We start from the raw sequence: 21,929 nt of genomic DNA, 5'->3' as shown, positions 1-21,929 counted from the left end.
TCACAAGACATCATCATCCTGACTCACTCACACCCTATTATGCTCGAACTGATATGTTTAAATTTTCCTTTTTTCCTCGTACAGTATCGGACTGGAACCATGGTTTGCTGACTGCAGTGTGACTAAAAATTGTATAAATGTGTACTTTTTTGTTCCTGTTTTGTTCATTATTATCTGTATATATACTAATGCCCCTCTGCTTGGTCCCAAGGGTCTGCAGTATGTAATAAATAAATAAATAAATAAATAAATAAATATATTCTAACATAAACAGCAAACATCATGTGCAATGTCACATGTGTAGTTTTCAGGGACACACAAGGCTCTAATGATGTTTAGAATATAAAACTGCAAATTTTATTCACACAGGCTGATCATGCACAATTTGTGTGTCGTAGTGAAGTGCAAAAGTCAGTAATGACATGTTCGATTTTTGCCTGCAGTGACACAATGCATTTATCTAGGATTATGTATAATTACTCTGATGTGCCACTGGCAAAGCTCTAGCATGTCAACTTAATGGAGTATATGAATAACCCTGGCATTTTGTTGCTTTTTATGCAAAGCTTCTTTGCATGTGACATCTGTGTAGAAATGCATTTTCCAAATCTTGTGTGAAACAAGCAGCCATGCGCCAACCAAGGCCATAGCTTAACATTTTTCATTAAAATATACAGGAACCTTTATTTTAATTCCGTAATTACACTAATAATGACCTTGCATCACAAATGTAGTTCCAGCTATCTACATGGCAAGCCTAATACTACCAGCTGCACTACCTCTCCTATAGGTGACAATGAAAGGATCATGTTCACTGCTATAACAAGCATTGTGAAATAATTTGTATCAGGACCCAGAAAGCCCAAAAATACACTTGGCTCACTCATTATAGCCACTTATGATAGGGTGTATTATTGCTGTTCTTTTCTTACCAAACATCTGTCTGTGAAAAAAAAAAAAAAAAGTTCATGGGAGCATGCAAAACATATCAGTGTTCCTTTGGTGGAGTTTCAGTAGAATATTTGTGCAAAAAATTAGCATCAAAACTACAATGTGGCACACTATGTAGCAATGGTGGCGCCAAAGGGAGGAAGGGAGGCTAACTAGTGGCTTCCACGCCAAAAATCTGCCAGACCACGCCAAAAAATTTGCCGAGCGCTTCCTTAAGACCCTGACAGGGAGGGCATTTCTCAGCAATGCAGGCTGTATAACAAGCTCTCACGGGTAAGCAAGAACGTAAAGCTCTCGTGGCTGCATTTTTTTGTTTTGTTTACTTTATCTTATGCCACAGAGGCATCATACCTGCCTGAAATCAAACATGCCCCCTCATGCTGCCTTTCTTTTTACATCACCCCATTACAAATATCCTGGAGCCATCCCTGCTGTGTAGACTATTTTCAGCTCTGACATGAAAGGACAATAGAAATTTTGTATCATGGGTGAGCATACAGTGTAAAAAGCAGCATAAAAGCTAAAGTGTAAAGAAAACAGCATTCAATGTAAAAACAGAAGCTCATATAATAAGAGCATTGATTATGTCACATTGAACAACGTGGTATACTGCTCTGCCCTTAGTGTTTAGTGCAGAATTCTCTCAATATTGCAGCCAAAGCTTCCGAAAACTTTTGCCAAATGTATCTCTGTTATAGAATTGAGAAATGAATGCAGCACCACCACTGCAAGTTACACAGTGAGGATGCAGTAATTAGATACTGCTCTGATGTACATGTAAAGTAGAAGTCTCTAAAAAAAGTGTACAATGTGCTCAAAATGCAATAAAAAGAATGGTGCACAGCTACATGGACACAGTCAAGAAGAGAGACTAGTGTTGGTCTCCTTCTACATGATGCAATAAACAGCCAAAACATAGCATACTATGCATTAATCTGTTCATACAAACTTGGGTGACTGGTTTCCCATGAGCGCTAAAAATTCTAAATTTATAAGCTATGTCTGCTGCACACAACACTGCATGCCAGCAGTGAACACTATGTGCTTTCCATGTAGTGATATATGAATATGTGCCCTATCTGGCTAAGCCCATTACTGCATTAATGAAATATTTAATATAAGCAAAAAGAAAATTAAGCCTCCCTGTTATAAAAACACTGAGAAAAGAACTAAACTTTCTCTTCGAACTGTTTCCACTTTCATGCAATATGGGAGAAATTTTATTCGGAACAATAATAAAACCAGACGTAATATTTCTTTATAGCCTGGGAGGAGCTGAACAACACTAAGTTCCCGCGCCTCTATTCCCAGCCAACAAGAGACAACAAACGCTAGCATTGGCTTCCCTGTCACGCACTACCAATATTGACAGGATTAATTATGCCATAAAGAAGAAAAACTAAAATTCAGTAATCCAAATAAAAAACAAGAAAATGCTGTCTCAAAAAATTTGAATGAAAAATCTGTTTTATAAAGAACAATAAAAATTAATCACAATGACAATTTTATCAACTCAGGCTAATTCTGCTTAACATATTCACTAGTGTTGCATACATAGTATTCACATACCTATGCAAAAATAAAGCTACAGACGTAAAAATCAACCAAGTGCCTCATTGTATAAAAGCAAAAAAAACTTTATTTGTAGTATAAATGAGTATGGAACAAATAAAAGAAAGAACACTACCCGTCATTGTCATTATTTTCATATCCCAATTCCTTTGCTTTTCACTGACATATGAGAACAAAATATGAAGGAAAAATCACACATGCATTAGGACTGCAGCACTGATAAGTCCATATCAAGGCACTGTTCACAGCCATCACAACAGCAAAGGTGGCACTGACAATTCTCGAAGTGACTATGGTGAAAACGATTGTGTAGAAATGTCACAAAGCATAAAGCTTCTGTTTCACTGCGAAAATGTGAATACACGGTGGGATAAATATGCTCACACAACAGGCCCTTGAGCCTGTTCTCACTGCTTCAATGGTCATAGCTTATTTAAAATGAAGCACAACCAAGCAGGTCTGCTGACTTGAGCTTCCAGACCAGATCAGAGCAGGCTTCATGGAGACATGTGCAAGAAAACAGGCAATGAGATGATGACTAGTCCCATGAAAAGAAAAGGCCTGTTGAATGGACAAAGCACTAATCACAAAGGGTATCGGGCAACATTGAAGACATGATACTGGTAGTTACACAGCCTACAAATGAAACACACTGAGCATACAGGGTATTGGGCTACATCAAAGAGATGATAATAGTAGTTACACAGCTTACAAATGAAACAGTTTAGTTAACATAGGTGAAAATCTGGCTTAAATTCACCTAATAAATTGCTGAAAACAACAGCACAGTCTAAACTATAATGCATGCAATGCATGTTCAAAATCTGATACCATCAGTGTTCGAAGATTTAGTTTCCAGCACCGAAGTCAGACGAGTCAGGGGAGTCAATATGAAAGCAGACACAGAGGAAGCTATATATATTGACATCTGACAACATGGAAAAGAGTGTTTTCTGATATTCTAATGCAATTCACAATGCTTTTTTCTTTTAGCAATTTGTACTTAATGCAACATCTAGCCCGTGCAAACAAGCATGTAAATGCCTATGTCTGATTATACATTTACAAAAAATACTCCTGGATTTCCAAATCCAATAGCAACAAAGCAGCACTTGCTATCTAATTCATTGGAAACTGAGTGCAACACTGCACCCAAAATGCAGAATGTCATATGGTATCGAACTGCACATGCAGTCACTTCATTTAACAGCCCTAGTTCAGTTTCAAAAACAGGGCTCTGCGATGAAGCTAACTTGTCTGTTCTCAGAAAACCTCTCAGCAAGTATAACAGGTATAGGTGTCACACACCCATCTGCAGACTACTCTGCAAGCTTTTAGCTGCCTAGCAAATGGTTAAAAAGTTATTTTCTAATATAAAAATGTACAGCAAGCATTCTTTCTTCTCTAAACTGCTGTAAGCATGTCTTACCGATGACATGACGGATGACATGACTTTTAAAGCCAGCTGTAACATGAAATTTTGTGCAGTGTTTGCAACTGGGCAACTGACAAGAAATACACTGTTTCTTCAGGTGGCGCAATGATCCTGTACCTTACAATAATAAATACATGTTGAAGAAATAGCAGGCATGTTCAAGAAAGCCAGCTTCATTATGCCAGTGCGTGAAAGCAATGATGTAGATAGTTATGCACAAAGCTGGATAACAATGACGAAAGGGCAGCATGACGAGCAGCACAAACAGGACAGTGCGCCAGGAAAAAGGCACACAAATGAATTTTCCTCGCATGCTCTTTCCTAGCGTGCTGTCCTGTCTACCCTGTTCCTAAAGTTGTAGCAACTTGCCAAAGCCTCTCTTCTTGAGAAAAGAAAAACGACACAGGTGCCCAGTATCACCGAACATTTTGCAAGAGCTTAAAAAAAAATGGCTCTATATCTCTTTTTGCAGTGCATGGAAAGTTTACTTTTCTGGCTTAGAGGCGGAGTCTTGATTGTCTTTCAACGTTAAAACCTTTACTCTTTCAGGCGCCACTGTCAATTTGATTAGAAACAATATTTTTCACCCTAAATAGTACATATAGGCCTCAAGAAAGCCATTTTTTTTTTACAAAAAACAGCAACAGCTAATTTTTTTACACGCACATACAAAATTCCTTACAAACTGTCAGAATAGTTTGAAACAACTATTAAAACATGAGGATTAATAAAATTAACACTCAGTGGATCATGGAATCATTTTCTGTTTTGAAGGAGCACACAATACGAGAAATACAAAAAGAATATTGATATTAATAGTGATTGCAAAATCTGTCTGCAAGAATATGGCGGAGGACATGGTACCAAGCTCATTGTTATAAGAAATAATTGCTACGTTCGCTAGTTGGCATAAAATAACATCCTATTTTCAAGATGAAGGATGCTAAATCCACCTGCAAAAATGAAATCAATGTTAGCTAGAACCCAGACTAAGAAAAGCTGGGAGTTCAAAGCGTACACAGGTTAACAATTCGCTTGGAAGCATGTTGAAGTTCTTAATGGCCACAAGGAATGCGCGCACATCAGACTCAAAGGTGTACAAGAATGAGGCAAATATAGGATATCCTAAGGACCACACACATAAGGACTTTGTCCTCGCATATTCATAAACATAGGTCTTTTGTAACAAGCAAGCGAAGGGACGAGTTATGTATAAAGGTGGAATTTACATTCCATCTTTCCAAAAAAATGACAGAGGTGTGACATATACAAATAGCTATAGACCAGTTATAAAAGCTACAAATTAGAAGGTACAGTAACCACAGGAAACGGACCAGTAGCACTATGTAACCAGCAATGACCACCATTCGATCTTTGGACTGTGTAAGCCTTTCTCCTAGTCAACCTTTAGAATCACATGGCTCGCTCATGCTTCAAGTTGTCCTAATTTTCAAGAAAACGAGTATCACCTTTAATGAGCCAAAAAGGGTATCAGATTAGAGCCATGTTCATGAAGGGAGTAAACAATAAAGGTGGCAAGAGAAATATCCCGAAACGACAGCATATGAATTTATTCTTGCAGTAATGGACTATATATGCTATCAAAGCTTCATTTTCATTCCTTTTACCTCCAGCTTATGGCCCAACAAACTTCCGAGCTTTCCAACCTCTCATAATTTGACAAATTTAATTTTAATTTCACTGAAAGGAGCAAAACACACACTAAATCACTAGGGCGATGCTATGAAATTTGGTTCCCTGCTCCATTTTTTAATATGCACAATGAATAGCTTCACTTTCAATTCAAGATTAAGTTCTATCCAAGTTTAATTTCCAGTTTTCTACAATGCAAGTTAGAAAACTGCATGTGTTGCATTTTTCAAAAATTAGGATGTAGGTATAACATTTTTTTAAAAACATCTAGAACGGAAACTGTTCAGAAGGTACAGGCACAAGAAATCTGACAAAAAGCATGTGGGCACAGACCACTGTGGGCCAGCTGTGCCCATGTAGCCATTAAAAGACAGACGGCAATCCCTGTCACTAGCATTACAGGGCAAACCTTCAACAGTAAGGGCAGAAACAATTTCAAGGACACTGCATCCAAATTTAAAATAGTCATATGCACCGAACAAGCACACTGGTGTGTACTGCTGCCCTGCTTTCTAAAACACAGAACATGCAAGAGCGATGGGGCACACCTCCGAATTTACAAATGACCACAAATGGAGATTGCCCACAGTAACAAACGTGCTAGTGCATTCACTTTCATATTGGTTGTACCTGTACACCTACCCACTACTCTACAGATTGCTCGTTTACTCTGTCACACTTTTAAGCAACATACACTTTAAAGATTCGAGTGATTTAACTAAGCTGTCAACTTCCGCACTTCAGCCAAAAAAACACTCAATGAAATGCACTGGTAAAATTGGCTCCAGATTGATTAAAACAATTAACACCAGATTCTGAACCCATTCTCATGAAAACCATTGTTGTTGAATTTTCTCTTCCACGGATGCAATTATGGAGAGAAAAGCGAGGTGGGCTGCTTTTGAAGAATTCTGTCATAAGATGCACAACTTCGTTGCAAGTTTACAAAAAACAAAATGCCAGGCTACCAAAAGTTTGATGCAGATTGAGAAATGTTTCAGAGGCTCCTTAGATAAAGCCTCCTTCACTGGCAGGACACAGTAGCATGATTGGCCCTTTCTCCTTAGAAGCCTACAAGCACCAGATTAGTCAGTAGTTTGCTGGCTGTCACTAGACAAAGATTTCCTACTTCAAGCAAAAGTTCTTGACGCTGCGACTTGCAAACACAAAGGAATGTGCACATGCGGCTAAAAGGTTTTTGGTTTTGGTTTTATGGGGGTTTTACATCCCAAAGCGACTCAGGCTATGAGGGACGTGCAGCTAAAAGGGGCCTTCCCTGTACGCATACACTGTCACAATGAACTGTGATGAGCATGTGCAGCCGGATGGACACTACAAGACCACGCTATTTTCAAACACAGTATTACCCCCCTTCCTTTCATCTGTGCATGTTAATTGGCAATCATTTTTTTAAGAGGAAATCATTTCTTTCAGCATAGTTATGATATTGTGCATCCAAATTCACATAATTCTCAAAAAAGAAAAAGAGGCACCAAAAACATCATCTGATTTATCTTAAAGTAGACAGCACAAAATAACAAAGCATGAAGGCAACAAGGGTGCTGAAAGTACACAGAACTTCATAATTATTACCACTGCACAACACACAGAGCATTACACCAAGATACTCTCATACAACCCCTGCTTCTGGAAAGCACATGCACAAAGTGTGGACAGGGCTTGGGCTGGTACAGCATTAATGGTGCATACAGTGGGAAAAGGTCACAGTAGATCTTCCTCCATGTCAGTCTTAAAAAATATACGCAATTGTTGTTGACATCAAACTAGCAGGAATTACAATGACACTGATTACAAACTGCAATTCAAAACCATCAAGCATATAATTTCGATAGAAATATTTGAAGTCTTGCATGTTATAAAATTTTAAAAGGTAAAAATGGCTGCTGCAGCTAGCAAGCTCCCTCCATTTCCTAACTCAGTCCCCCTGTGAACTGCAGCATAAATTAACCATTCGCCCCAGTGGCAATGCAATACACTGTTGGCAACAAAGATTTACAGATATTGCTGTGACAATAGCCAAAAAAGGAAGCAAACATGATCACAATTGCTACACTGCGCTTTTCTTTACTAATAGCAGCATTGCCTTCATAAAAAAGGCAGACAACCTCGCTTACTATAATGCAGAGATCCTGGCAACAAAAAGCTACAAAATGACAGCAATCTTTTTCACTGCTGGACAGGCCCAAGAAACCACGCAACATTTGTAAGCCAAGTCCAAAGCACCGCTCAGCGAAGAAGAACTATATGCATTCACTGCACCAGGTTAAAGCAGAACTGGGCGTAGTTGGTTTACACAGGTATAAATAGGACTGAACTGCATTCTGGGGAATTTGGAGCAAGACAGCAAAGGACCTTTTGGATTGCAAAGTGTGCAGAATACAGCTCCATGCCTAAATAGGTTAATCTGTTTAATCACACAACAAAAAGCATTTTTCTGCTCAAAGCCATCTCTGCACTCTTCTAAAGAACACCCCTTCATTCCGTTTCACAATACTGCAAGGTGCAAATGTGCAATAAGTAGTCCGCACATGCATAACAAAAGACAGTCACTGTCAGGTGCAAAGATACAAGCAACTGATGCACCATTTACCCAGTTTTAAATGTTTTTAAAAGAGAACCCAGTTCGGTGTAACAGTGTGAAATGCGCGAACGATTAATTTACTGTATTTCTCTGGCCACTGCATTCAACACTAACAAGACAAACAATGCATGCTGCACAAGTTTTTTCCAAATGAAGAGATGACAGCTGCAAAAATCAAATCTGTGGTTCCAAAGGTAACCTCTGTCAAGTAATAAAGTCTATATATTTGAGTGAAGCTTTAGTTCATGCAAGCAAAAGCTGCTCACTGCCTCTGTTTACATCCAAGTCACCAGTTACTTTTCATTAGATTTTATAGACTTCAAAATCTTATAGGTCTCTGGCACAGATTTTGTAACCAGGGGCTCAAGTCTGTCAGTGTCTTTACGTGACTCCATACCATCACAGCATCACTATGAGACTCAATACCATTAAAGCATCCTTTGGAGAATAATACCTTTGGTACTATCTCTCTTGACCAAATAAAAATGTCATAAAATATTTCTTCCCCGTAGTTTTGCCTATATCTCTTATTGTGGCAACCAGCAGTTCATGTACTGCAGAGCATGAGAAGACAACAGACAGGTTCTTCCATGAAGGAGACATTTGTGGTTGCAGTATGCTTCACTTTGATGCCACTACACTGCCGCCACCACCACCATGGACATTTTTGATGTGCATGTGCATGTTGTCGCTGCGGTTGAATGCCCTCGTGCAGATGTGGCAGATAAACACACTCGGCACAGCCGCGTGCATTGTGCGGCGATGTCGTGACAGGTTGGCATTTTCCGTGAACTCTGCTTGGCACTGGTTGCACTTAAAGTTGCCCTTGAGGACGCTTCGTGCACGGGAGACATTGCGAAGTGCTGGACGTGGAACACCAAGTGCAACTGAAAGGAAAGCACCACAGGACTTAGTTTCAAGTTCAGCTCTAAAAAAGTTTAACAACAACAATTTTGCTTGGTGCACAGCTACAATATATAAAAGTAGGCTAGACTTTCATGCAATTTTTGCCACGGTTCTAACACAAAACCACATTAAGCAGAACAAGGTTACAAAAAGGAATAACTGTTTCTTTCATGGACAACAATGACGACACAATCCATGAAAGCACAAAAGCCCTTTGCACTTTCTTGTCGAGCTGAATTCTGAACTTTCACCCTATCTTTTCAGAAAGCTGGCTCAGAAATGACGCAACTCTGACTAACATTACTAATACTCTTTAGCCATCCCAGCATGCCGTGGAAACGCTGGAAGAGGTGCGATAGAAAAACCACCCGAGTGCCAGACTGAGCATGAGAAATAGAACTTCCTCGCTTTCTGAACTCTGTGCTACCTCAGAATGTTTTGAAACATGCACTACAACCAGACCCTCTGGGCCTTTAGACATTGTCTGCAGTATATTATTAACAATGTTAACTGAATCTCCAGTTATATCTGATGTAACTGTTCATCTGTGAACACCTGTAATAGATGCTGTGCATTCAGAATCTCAGAGGCCTCATATAATTGCTAAAAATTTAGAACAGTGCTACTGGATTCACAAGTTATACCCAGACTTAACCAAACAGTACATCCCCCAGACATGTATACTTGAAGGAGTGTGTAGTCCTGCGCATGTTAATACCTGATCCTCACCATTACCCCCTCCTATTGTACAGCCACAGCACAAACTCAATGCACAGAAGCTGCTTTAGCATGCACTAACTGAGACTAACACAACTGTGCATCGTTTTCCATTTCTATTATCTGTTTGAGAACACTGGAGCCTGGAAGGCAAATTGTGCAATATATCAGCCATGTTCTAAAAGAACTTTTATAGTTTATTTTTTAGTATTGGCTCCCTGCTTTTACCATGAATATCGAAATTGTTCTTTGATATCTCCTCCGTGTTAACACCACAGCAGCAATGTGTACACTTGTATACTATGCACATTAAAAATTTTTGCACCCAACAGAAATATAAAGCACCCAAGAACTGATTCAACAGCTGATATGTTCACAGTTTTCTTAGTACTTCATTGTATTCTAGTACCATTATGTACTCATTTGTTTTGCTTGCTGCTGTAGTTATTACAACCAGAGCCAGCTGCAAGAGACAGGACTACCTTCAGATAAACTAAACATGACGATATTGCTCTCTGCTGCACATGAGTATACGAATGAGGAATGCTTTTTCTTGCATCACCCAAGAATTTAAGGAATGCCTGGGCATGATGCATGCAAGACTCACTAAGAACACCCAATTCTGGGGTGAGAATGCTTGGACAATATGAAGGCATCCTTAGGAGATTTAATGTTGTCTGGGTAATATATATATATATTGAAACTCATCACGAGGTTTTGATCATACTTTTTCCTAATCCAACTCATGACCCTTTCCTGCATGAGAGACTTATCCTGCACTATCACTGCACATCCTCTTGGCTTGGCATATCAAAGGCTGGAATTTTATCAATAAGACCAACAGTCCTCTAGTCACAGAACTATGATGATCAGAGAAACAGAGTCACTTTTCTTCATATGAAAAAACAAAAACGCCAGCATTTTAAGAAACTCTTCAATAAAGCTGAGTAAAAGCAGCTACTTTTTTTTCTCTGCACTATGAACGATGGCCCTTCACTCTTATTTATGCGTGAACTAAGACACCTTCCTTTTCATTACGCCTGGTATCGACGGCAACTAAGAGAGAACAGCACCCAAGCAAAGCAGTACAGAACAAAAGACGCATAAACAGAAATAAATAATAATGCACTCATCCATATCAGAAGCTAACTAAGTTAGTTATCAGACCATCACATGCACTTAGATGCAGATAAACCTCTCTCAAGTAGAATGAACGTCTGGAAGTAAATTTTTCTTAACATATCAGTATTTTACCAAAAAATATTGATTCACTTGCGCGGTGGTGAAAAAAATCCTACCAGAATTACAAGCACAGTGTTTGAAATTCAGCACACTGTTCTGGGCAACATGGTCACAATTTATCTTAAAGGAATATCCAAACATTATTGTTGATAATGTGAGATGCACACCACATTCCTCCCAGCTCAATCAATTCGACAGTACTTCTTTCATCTCCTTTAGCGCACAGTAAAGCAGCTTATGGTAATTTTAGACCTTGTTTTGTTATGTAATACGGTGCTATAAAAAGCAAGAGACTCAGTCCTTTTAATACAAGAGCTTGGCAAGAGTAAGATGCACACAATAAAAGCACCACTCCAATATACAGCAAAAAACAAACCCGAAAAAATTTTCACCCTACCTCAAAACACCATGCATCAATAGTATCATTTTATGCAAATAGCAGGTAAGTCAACACTTGCTTATGTCTGAAATTATTAAAGCAAATTGCACTAGAAATTCTTTCACAACAATTTTCATCAGCAAAAGGGATGACAGTGAAAAGAATGCCAATCCCATAATCTTGCATCACATGAAAATCTTTTTTTGTGAAAGAATTTTTATTGAATTTCCCTCAAAATACAGCAGTCATATGAAGCATTTCTGAAAAGCTTTCAAAGCTGATACTGGATGGAGCTTTTGAGGAGGCAGGTGCAAAATATACCATCCTAACATCGACACTGATTGGCAACAAAATCAAAAGTAAAAGCTGCACCCTCAGAGTTGAAACAAAAAAGGACATTCTTTGTGGCACACTCATAAGCCTATTACACCACAGGCTACAATTTATTGCACCAAAAACGAACAACAGGAAAGCCCAGCCAAAATAAAGAAAATTGTAGCGGAACAATCAACTAGCAATAAACTTTTTTACCATAATCTACAGACTGTCAGCCACTTTCATTCACAGAGATCTATGAAGTTACTAGAAAACTTCTCATGCAAAGCAGAAACCATAATACTAGTCAGCATAAGCTCAAGAATAAAAAGCTCTCAGCAAATTCACAGAAACAATAGAAGTGATAAAATATGAACTATAATCTTTCACTTCACAAATGTTTGAAAATGAAAGTAATTGGTGGACAGTGCTCAGCTATCCACAAAAAATGTACTATAATGGCACATCATTGAATAGCTAAACAGGGGCTTTCAAACACCAACCATAACAACAATGTATCACAAGTGAGAGCAAGAGAAAAACTAAAAATAATATATCTAAATAGGTATTTTAACAGCAGAGCATATCATATGTGCTGAAACAATACTGATGGCCTGAACAATAATAAGGCCACACCCTGTTAGAATTAAACTCAAAAAGACATGCATCTTTTTTGACTTGATACCAATGCCAGTTCAACTACCATCAGTGCCCTTTGTGTTGTCACTATTGCTTAATAGAGTGTATGGCACCTGTAGTAAAGCTTAGATAATATACACATAAATGCCCACTGCTGTTTATAGAAGCTGATGAAACTTGAACATATCATGTGACACGTTACTGCAGAATGAACACAAACTCTGGCTACTCTTTCAGTGGCACTATTCATTTGTGCGGTACCAGCACCCAAGTACTGTGAACCAATACATATTGATAACATAGCATGCACGCACATGTGGTAGCCTTCCACAGCTTTACAACAGCAAAAAATGACTAGTTCTGTAAATGTGTTTCTGCTGTGCTAAGCAGTGTGATGACGTTTGCCAGTACGACTGTATAAGGCTAAGCAATGATAATGACACGGCATGAATATAAATGTCCTTGTACAGACTGATAACCTGGACTAAAAACAAGAAAGTTGCAATGAACTTCAACAACATTACACGTGGCTGTTGATTTTTCTGATTTTACAGATCCAACCAAGAGAGGTAACAATAATATTAGTGCCTGAGCACTGCTCCTGACATCTTGCAACATTTATTGATATTTAAGAGAAAAATGCGCAATTAGCGTTCTGTCAACACAAGCACGGAGCACAAACGATAAGAACTGTGCATTGTATACAGTGTGTCTAGAAAAAGGTACTTTGGAGACCAGGGACTGGTGACAGCCCTGAGTAAGGCACAATGACAACAGCTGTACAAATACGTTCAGGCCCCAAGGCGTAACATGACAATGTACATATGTTAAAATTGACTGGCAATTGAACCCTCTGGGATATGAACGAGCAGCTACAGGTTGAGCATGTGGTGGACAGTGGCAATGTAAGTTGCACACACTATTTCTATGACATATATGCTAAAGCGTGCTGCCTGTCAACACACAGACATCAGACGGCAGTGAGCAAAGTTTAAGTGCTGCTCTTTATTGCATAGGCCACCTCCTATTTCAGGCCGTTTAACCTTTTAAGAAATCACCTTCTTAACTAATTATGAAAAAGGTGCCACGTCATGGCATTTTTGAAGCAAGTACTACACTAGTTAAGTGAGCGTTATCTCCCTTTCTTATTTTAATTACTCTGGTTGAAATATTTATAGTTAAGTAACTATACTTGGAAAATCTGGCCATGAAGTTGCCCAATAGTCATATTTATAACACCCCTGGAGTTAAAGAAGGAAAAGCATTTTGAAAATCAGCATAAACCCTTGCCTGTGACATTTTACCCTGAGTGGCTATCACCACTGCACGTAACAGCTTGAGCGCATATAAAAATACCACATGGCTGAACGTGAAAGGCACTAACTGGGAGTCATGCATTCTCAAAATTGCCACAGCAATTAAACATGGGAGACAAGAATTCAATGGTGACACAAGACAATGTTAAAAATGAGCATTTCCTCCTCACACTTCAAAAACTGTATGCATTGAGTCCTTTCCACTAATTCAGCAAGAACGAAGGCAAACATATGCAGCTGAACTGAAAACGGGTGCAAGATACCACAAAACACTCCTCAATGCCAACTGCCCGAGATCTGGCACTTGCAAGCAGTTTAAGGCATTAATTATTCATTATGTGTAAAACCAATGCCCAGGCTATCAGCATGCCAACTGGATGGCTTTGGATTAACTTCAATGACCTGTGCTCCTTTAATGTGCACCAAAACATAAGTATATGCAAATTCTGGAATTTCATCTCCACCAAAATGCAGCCACCACTGTCGGGATCAAACCCATGCTCAGCGTCCAAATGCTACAGCCACCAAGCCACCAGAGCAGGCAGTTTCAAGCATGTCTGCAGACTGGAGAAAATGCCAATAAACTGCCCAAGCTGTTTACTGCATCATTAACAAAAAAAATATAATATATATATAAAAAGATTATTTGGAGCTTCAAGCAAGAAATGTGAACAAACTACTACTCATTTAATTTTCATGCCACATGAAAGCAAGCTCTTTATACAATATGTTCTTGATTTTAAGTAAGAACTATTGTGGACATTATGACTAAAGTAAAGAGTGACGAAAGTCTAGCCAGTTACAAGCTATTTGTCCGAGATCAGTGAAACATGTTATCACCCCTAATTTTCACATAAACAAATTGTGCCCATGATACCTGCCAACTAGCTGCTAAACAAATTTGTTGGCCTTTTTCATACTCAACGTGGCTCATTCTGAAAGGTGGGATTATTATAACAGAATCTTGAAACAAATATTCCATAGTACTCACACACTAGACAAATTTCATATCTGTGATCTGAAATACGAGCTAATAATTAAATTGTAAACTGTGGGGTTTAACATCTTGAAGCAACACACTGACACTGGCTATGAGGAACATCGTAAGTGCAGAGCTCCGGGTTGATTTAGGCCACAAAAACTCTTAATTTCTAGATGTGAAATGACTCATCTCTCAGTGTTTGTCCCCCTTGTTTAAATTAGTGAAGCAGACACATCCTAAGTTCAAAAGAACATATGAAGTAACTTTCAGAAAGCACTGCATTTTGCTGAAAAGGCATAAATGAGGGTATGTGCTACATAAGATGTTACAAACTGATCAGGCGCAGGAGGCCACCTAAACAATTTTGAGACACTGCAGAACTAAACATTACAGAACGTTAAAGTAGCAAGTAGTGAAAAAAGGCTCATTGGGGTGGCGTAGTGCATGCACTGTTTGTCTATATTAAGGCCAAGAACCCCAGTGCTGTTGATGCAAAGCACCTCACCAATACATAAGGCCTAACCAACACAGTGCAGTGATGGGCCATCCTAGAAGAGGAATTGACCATTTGCGGAAAAGCGAGCGCCGCCTGTCATGCAAACAGAGAAGCTCCGCCGGTACATTTGGTTGGAAAGGGGCTCTCGAGCTAGCATGCGCTAGGCAGCGTTCAGCAGCTCACGTGCGCTTGTTTTGTTGTTTTAGTGTTGTTTATTGGCCGGAAAGTGTGTCAGCTAACGAAAGAGTATGATGGAAGAGAACATCCCATTTCCGTTTTTAGAAACAGGCCTGGTGTAGCGAATTATTTTCGTGTTGTAGCAGTATGTGTGGCAATACCTGCACTCTGTTACCTCAACAGAGCGCTGAATGACCAAGTGAAAATGTGCGTGAATGTGCGCCTATTCGCGGGCGAGTGTGACAGTATAATGGGATGCACTTTCCTAACGCACACAGACGTTTACGTTTGCGCTTCCTTGATAGGGCCGGAGTTTCTGCTAACTTAACACAACACCTTTTGCCTCAGGGCACACTTAACAGATTATTAAGGGACCCGTTGTGCTATCTCAATCCCGGCTCGTGCTGATACGGCAGAGCGTTGCTTTGCGTGCTAACGGGCCGCGGGAGCGTTAGAATGCGCGGATATACGCGAGGCTGCACTCGGCCGTGCTCCCGCTGTTCAGGAAGCACATTGTAGCATTAATGGTGAATGTTCATACTAGTATATATCATTCGGTTTTCCTGCGCCGGTGGCAAAACTCTTCTAGAACGACCGAGCAGTGTGTACTCGGCAGTAAGCGCGAAATAAAGCAGCAACACCCGTTTCGAAACGTCCTTGATGTGCGCATTACTGGCCCCATCAACGGGTTCGTCTTTTGCGCCTTGTATGTCGTCGCTGCCTTTATTACGTACAAGTCTCGCTGTTGCAAAACACGTGGTTAGCTTAGATAAATCGCGTTGCAGTTACATGTGAGTTACGTGGAAGTTACAGCTCACTTCAGTCGTCGCACTACAGCGCAGGAATGCACGGCTGGCTCATGTTTTCCAACCAAAAACCAAACCGCCCAGAGAGGGCGCTGCCTGCGCCTTCACCACGCATGCGCAGAAACTTCTCCGCAAATGGTCAATTGCAATCCCCAAAGTGTGGCAGCCACTAGCACTAGTCCCACATGACATGAGCTTGAAGGCCCTGTCCTTAGAAGCACAGCAGCAGTTACGTACAAATTGCTATGGAATTAGTGTTAGTGGCTTTCACATTTTGGAAGATTTAAATTCCTATTCCAGGATGGGCCAGAAGAATACTGGATGCACTAAGCCACCTCATTGAGCTTTTTTTCACTCCATGTTCCTTTAATGTTTTGTAATGTATAGGTCTGAAGAGTCTCAATTTTGCTAACTTAGGTGGCCCAAAGTTCCTGATCTTTGCAACATGACATGTAGCAAATATCCTCATTTTTGCCTTTTTGACAAAACATAGTCTTTCCTTAAAGCCACTTGATATGTGCTCTTGAACTTTTACATGTGTTTGCTTCACTAATTTAAACAAGGAGGACAAACAATAAGAAGTGCTTGATTTCACTTGTAGGAAGAGTTTTCAAATATCAGACTATCTATTGCAGTTTCAATATGAAACTTGTGAACTTTTTGCGCATTATGAAATGTATTTTATATATTTTCAGTAATAAATAACATAATGATCACATCTGTAGGAATGAGCCACTAATAAGTTAATCTGAGAGCATGCACAGTGGTGAAAAAAATATACAAAAAGTTGTTTTCGAGACATTCTGACACTGCTATACTCAATGTATGTAAATATAACAGGTGTGAAATTAAATTAACCTTGTAATGCCCAGTGCATCACGTACAACAAAGACTGGATATATGTGAAGAGTTTTCATTAGGTAATGCTCAGATGTACATTAATTCCTCACATTATTGCAGAAATGACCCTTTCTAATATATCTATCGAAGCAAGGTCTAAGTGACAGCAACAAGAAAGGCAGAAGGCCTGCTAAAAGATAACGTACTGTAAAAGCTAGCCTTGCCGGCAAAAAAGGCTAACGTTTCCATATTTATACTGCTGCACTAGCAAATGATGAGCAGTTTTGAATTCTGATCTTGATTTCTTTCTTTTATGTACTTCAGTATTTGTGTGTGGTTTTATCATTCTTAGACACTCAGAAATTAAAATAAACTAATTTCAATTATGCTGTAAAATTTCCTTAGTAGATCTACCAGTTTATTTTTTTTCACATTTCAACACCATAGGAACCATAATTAGAAATTCATGATTTTTATCCCACATTTTCATTGCTTGGAGATTACAGGGTTCAGAAGAAAAGCTTTTTTTCCCATGGCACATACCACATCATCTTTCACTTTCGATAAAGACTTTGACATCATAAGATTTAAACGCATTTTTATGTGTACATGTGGAATTAGTTTCCTACAAGAACCCAAACTGCAAGCGCACATCGTGACAGTTGAAGACAGTGCCCTTCATAACAGAGCAACCATACATGACTTGTCATAAAATACTGTGGTCAACCCTCTCAATGAAACTGATGAGTGAGAAAAGAAAAAAATAGAGCACCTCAACATACATTTATGATACCATGGCATAATCTTCATTCCAAAATGCAGCATTTTAATGCTCTTTCTTTCCTTTTCTTTTCACATGCTTTCACCACGTGCTTTCACCACCGAAGCCCTAAACTAACAGTCCCCACTCAGTGCTACAGATGTACTGACTACTATTCAGTACAAAAAAGAGCAAAAACAGAAAATCTTTTTAGCATGTTTAAATCTAAAGCTTGGGATTAGTGCCACTGCAGGAGATGAATTAGTGCATACCACAAGCTTAAAATTAGGCACTCTCAACATGCAAAGGCTGCCTCAGAAATTAAAAGATGACACATGCTTAATCACCCCTTACAACCCTAAAAAGGATTTTGATAAATTCTTGAACAAAAAGAAAGGTGTCGATTAGTGACACTGCGCACACATTCTCCCATGCTCTTACTCTTAGAAGGGTCTTTCACAGTTCAATGAGATGACACACAGCAAACCGGACAGTACTGCAATGCTATCCTACTCTTTGAGTCTTTGAGCATATATAAGCAACCAGTCCTTACACTTTCCATTTTAGCTGATACAGCAAGTATGGGTGGAGTACAGCTACACTATACTACAGAGCAGTGCACTTATTTGCATCTGGATATGATATGCAGAATTCTAACTGCTGTCCATGGCACTTTTCATAATGTACAGTCTTGCGCCAAGTAACATCGAGGTGTAGTGTAACATGTTTGCATTAGTGCATCATCATGCATACGCATTAAGTTTTCTCAAATGGACATATAAGGTCAGCAAAAGTTTCATCTGCTTCAGGGTTGAAGAGACTAGCTGATAACTTTCTGTTCAATACAGAACAGTAAGGCAACACTTGCCCAAGCTCACACCACACCAACACAAAATGCGAAAATGCATAACATATCTGAAGCTGCAGCATTTAGCATTCAGGCAACTAAAGACACCATATGATGAGCCAACCTAAATAAAAAGCCATAACAATTATCTGTACCTGCCTGTCTTGACACTTGCATTAACACTAATATAAATCGAAACTGCATAATGGCTCATTCCATTTTTGTTAAAATTAGCACTCTCTCTTGCAGACATGGCTACCTAACTAAAACACATGGGTGTCCATTTGTTGAAGTAAATACAGCCCGAGAAAGAGCTAAAGAAAATAGATTATAAAAGCAACCCACAAAAAAAGGCCACCATAACCAACAATGTTATCACAATTAATGCAATGTGCTTCTATACTTGGTACAACAAATAAATAATATAAGTTAGGGTCAGTTGATAAAAGAAGAAAACATACTCAACTGGTTAAAAGCCTATCATAAATATGCGACAACCATTAAACTGTTGTCTTCAATTTCACTGCCCTTACCTCAACTACATTTACAAGGCAGAGCTACATAATAAACTTCTCTGATAAAAAGAGTATGCTGACTAGATGGCGACTAGAATCCCAGAGGAATTTCTCTTTTGAGTGTTGAGAATTCGAAACTGAAATATAAGTAACCTGAAGACTCTAAAGTTACTAGTTACTGGTTAGTGTAAAACTAACCAGACAAGTCATTGATGCATGCACAGTGCTTTGGCTTAGAACATTTTATGCTCATTGCAGTGGCATGAAAGAATGCGAAGTCACAGTAAACAAAATAAAAGTATAGTAAAAAAATCTGAAAAAGAAATCAAACAGGAACGGCAACTGAGTTTCCACATGACCGGGCACAAAACTTAGCTCAACAGAGCTTGACCAGAATGACCAGACCACAAACTATTATAGGAAGAGAAGAGAGGACGACTTATTCTTCAATATATAGGTAAAGTGAAAATATGAACATGCAACCACACAGCAAGAAAAAAAGTAAACACACATTCTACACTTTGGTAAATGCTGAAAGGTATGCATGCATGCAACACCGTGCTCGCAGTCATAAGACAAGCACAAGTAAAAAGTTAACATGCATCATTGATGAGAGAGCAAGTCTGCTCACAAGAAAAACTTGCAAAACCTTCTCAAGCCCTCTCGTGTCTCAAGGAAGCGACAAAGTTATTGCACTAAAAACAGAAAGACTCGCAATGAGTCAGCCAAATAATACAGCTGAGAAAAAAAAATGCACTAATAAAGCAGCAATGCTCAAACCTTTAAAACATCAACAATAAACAACATCTTGCACTTTCAAAAATGCTCTCAAGATGACGGAAATGTCTCGGGCTCATGAAACTTTCTTATGTGGTTTCGGCGTGTTGACCGCCAGCGAAATTTGGCACCACAGTGTGGGCAGGACAGTGAATTCTCCATGTGGACACTGAGATGCTGCTTCAGCAAAGGCCGCGCTTTGAACACCTTTGAGCAGAAAGAACAAGAGAAGGAGTCGGCTGAGTCATCACTCTGCGGCGGTGGTGAGAAAGAGGCCCGAGGCGGCCGCGAGCTCAACCTCTGCCTAGATCCAGGTATGATACTCCACACAGCACGGTGATACGATGGAGATTGTGGTCTCGTGTCATCTGGAAAGAAATGGAAGCGAGATGACTGCAGCTCAAAACATGCTGCACTATTACACAAAGCAATACATACTGATCGTGCTCTGGAAGTTAATACACCCCGCAGACAACTTCAGTTAATTATTAAAAGCAGCACAAATGAAAATAGACGAGACGAGCTCTATTTTAAAAGGTACACATGCCCAGAGTACTAGAAAAAGCTTGCAATAACACTGCAGCTGGGCAAGTTGAAGGTTCATTGTCACGTGCTTGTCTAGCGCTTGTTGTCTATTTTCGCTTGTGTTGCGTCTCCTTTCTTGCGCTGTTATTAATAATGAACCTTCACCAACTTTTCCAACTGTCAGCATTAGAACTTCAGTTAACAAAGACAAATGCTAACCAGAAACTGTGTGAACATGCAAATTGCACAAGAAATAATTCACCATTCAGTAAAATTCTTCAAGATAAAATGCATACAACAGAAATGTATGTCCACTAAAGCTCTAGAATTAAGATTTACTGAAAAATATATAAATAACGAGCATACAACAAAAGAGAAATAGGCTTGCATTTAGGTTTAACAGCAGGCTTTCAGAGAAAAATTTCTAAGCTGCAGAGCGTTTTGTAGACTTTCTCAGTAATAAGACTAAAATGATTTATGCAACAAAAATAAAACAGGAAATCTGATCTAGGCAGCCGCCATATTTGTGTAGCAAGGATATACTAATTTAACAATACTGAACACTGCTTCTTCACAACTAATATGTGTACCCTTTTTTTTTTTTCAGGTGCTATTTTTCACTGAATATCGTCATCATTCCATCGAATGTAAATAAATGAGAAAAGAAATTTAGGCAGTATTAAAATACAGGCAAAAATATTTTTAATTTATCCTCCCCACAGTTCCATGGACATAAGCAGAATGAAAGAGGTTACATTCTAAATTTTAACAACAACATGAGACAAAACTAAGCTTTGAGAAATAATTTTTACCAGAAAGCAAGGAAATGACATTCAAGAATGGATGATGAGTTACATTCGTCATAGTCCAGAACAATTTGTATCATACAAGGTCAATTGAGCTTGCTTATGGAAAAAATTTCACAGGGGCACCTAATTACACTATCTGTGGGCAATGCGATAGCATCAGAAGCTGCTGATGCTTTTATCGGAAGTGATGTCACTTGCCTCTAGGCGATAAAAGTATTTTGTGACTGACGAAGCATTTTGGCCCCATGAGGCTTCTAATGATATCGCATTCGAACGCAATCATTTTAACTTCACAGCAAAATGGACATGAAAAAAATGAGCCTGGGTTGTCCCGACATCGTGGCATGTAAAAACAAATACCTTAAACAAATCAGTAAAAAGTGAGTAGTACTGGCCATTACGTTGATTTTCATTTACGATAATTTTAATATGAGGTAAATGGTGTAAGAAGTTTATGACAAAGGATGTCTGGTTGGGCTGACCACAAAAGCAGCCAGAAATGTGCCTTCACAATTGGATGCAACAAATTCAAAATGAAAGCAAAAAAAGAGACCTCTCTTGCAGGCAAGAAGAAACCACATTCTGCAATTGGCCATGCGAGCTGTGAGCAGGAGTACTGCAACACAAGTACTTCTCTTGCAATAATGACTATAATCTTGGCAAAAGCA

The 21,929-nt window shown here is 39.1% G+C and overlaps 1 protein-coding gene across 15 annotated transcripts in view; it reads right to left on the bottom strand.

Moving 5' to 3' along the window:
* Nucleotides 1-21,929, bottom strand: part of LOC144126116 (uncharacterized) — a 208,794-nt gene that overhangs the window by 130,789 nt on the left and 56,076 nt on the right. The window contains exon 5 of one of the 15 annotated variants that reach the window (XM_077660070.1): nt 1,278-9,100. The exons of 13 other annotated variants lie outside the window; for them this stretch is intronic. In XM_077660070.1, the coding sequence (XP_077516196.1) occupies nt 8,835-9,100 (266 nt within the window). In that variant the 3' untranslated portion in view covers nt 1,278-8,834. Of the gene's footprint in view, nt 1-1,277; nt 9,101-15,517; nt 20,296-21,929 lie in introns of those variants that run through there. One more of the 15 variants, XM_077660066.1, reaches the window with a different exon arrangement.

This window comes from Amblyomma americanum, chromosome 3 (genome assembly GCF_052857255.1).
Source record: "Amblyomma americanum isolate KBUSLIRL-KWMA chromosome 3, ASM5285725v1, whole genome shotgun sequence".
NCBI lineage: Eukaryota > Metazoa > Arthropoda > Arachnida > Ixodida > Ixodidae > Amblyomma > Amblyomma americanum.
The sequence above is the reverse complement of the archived record's forward strand: the minus strand, read 5'-3'. Positions and strand labels throughout refer to the sequence as shown.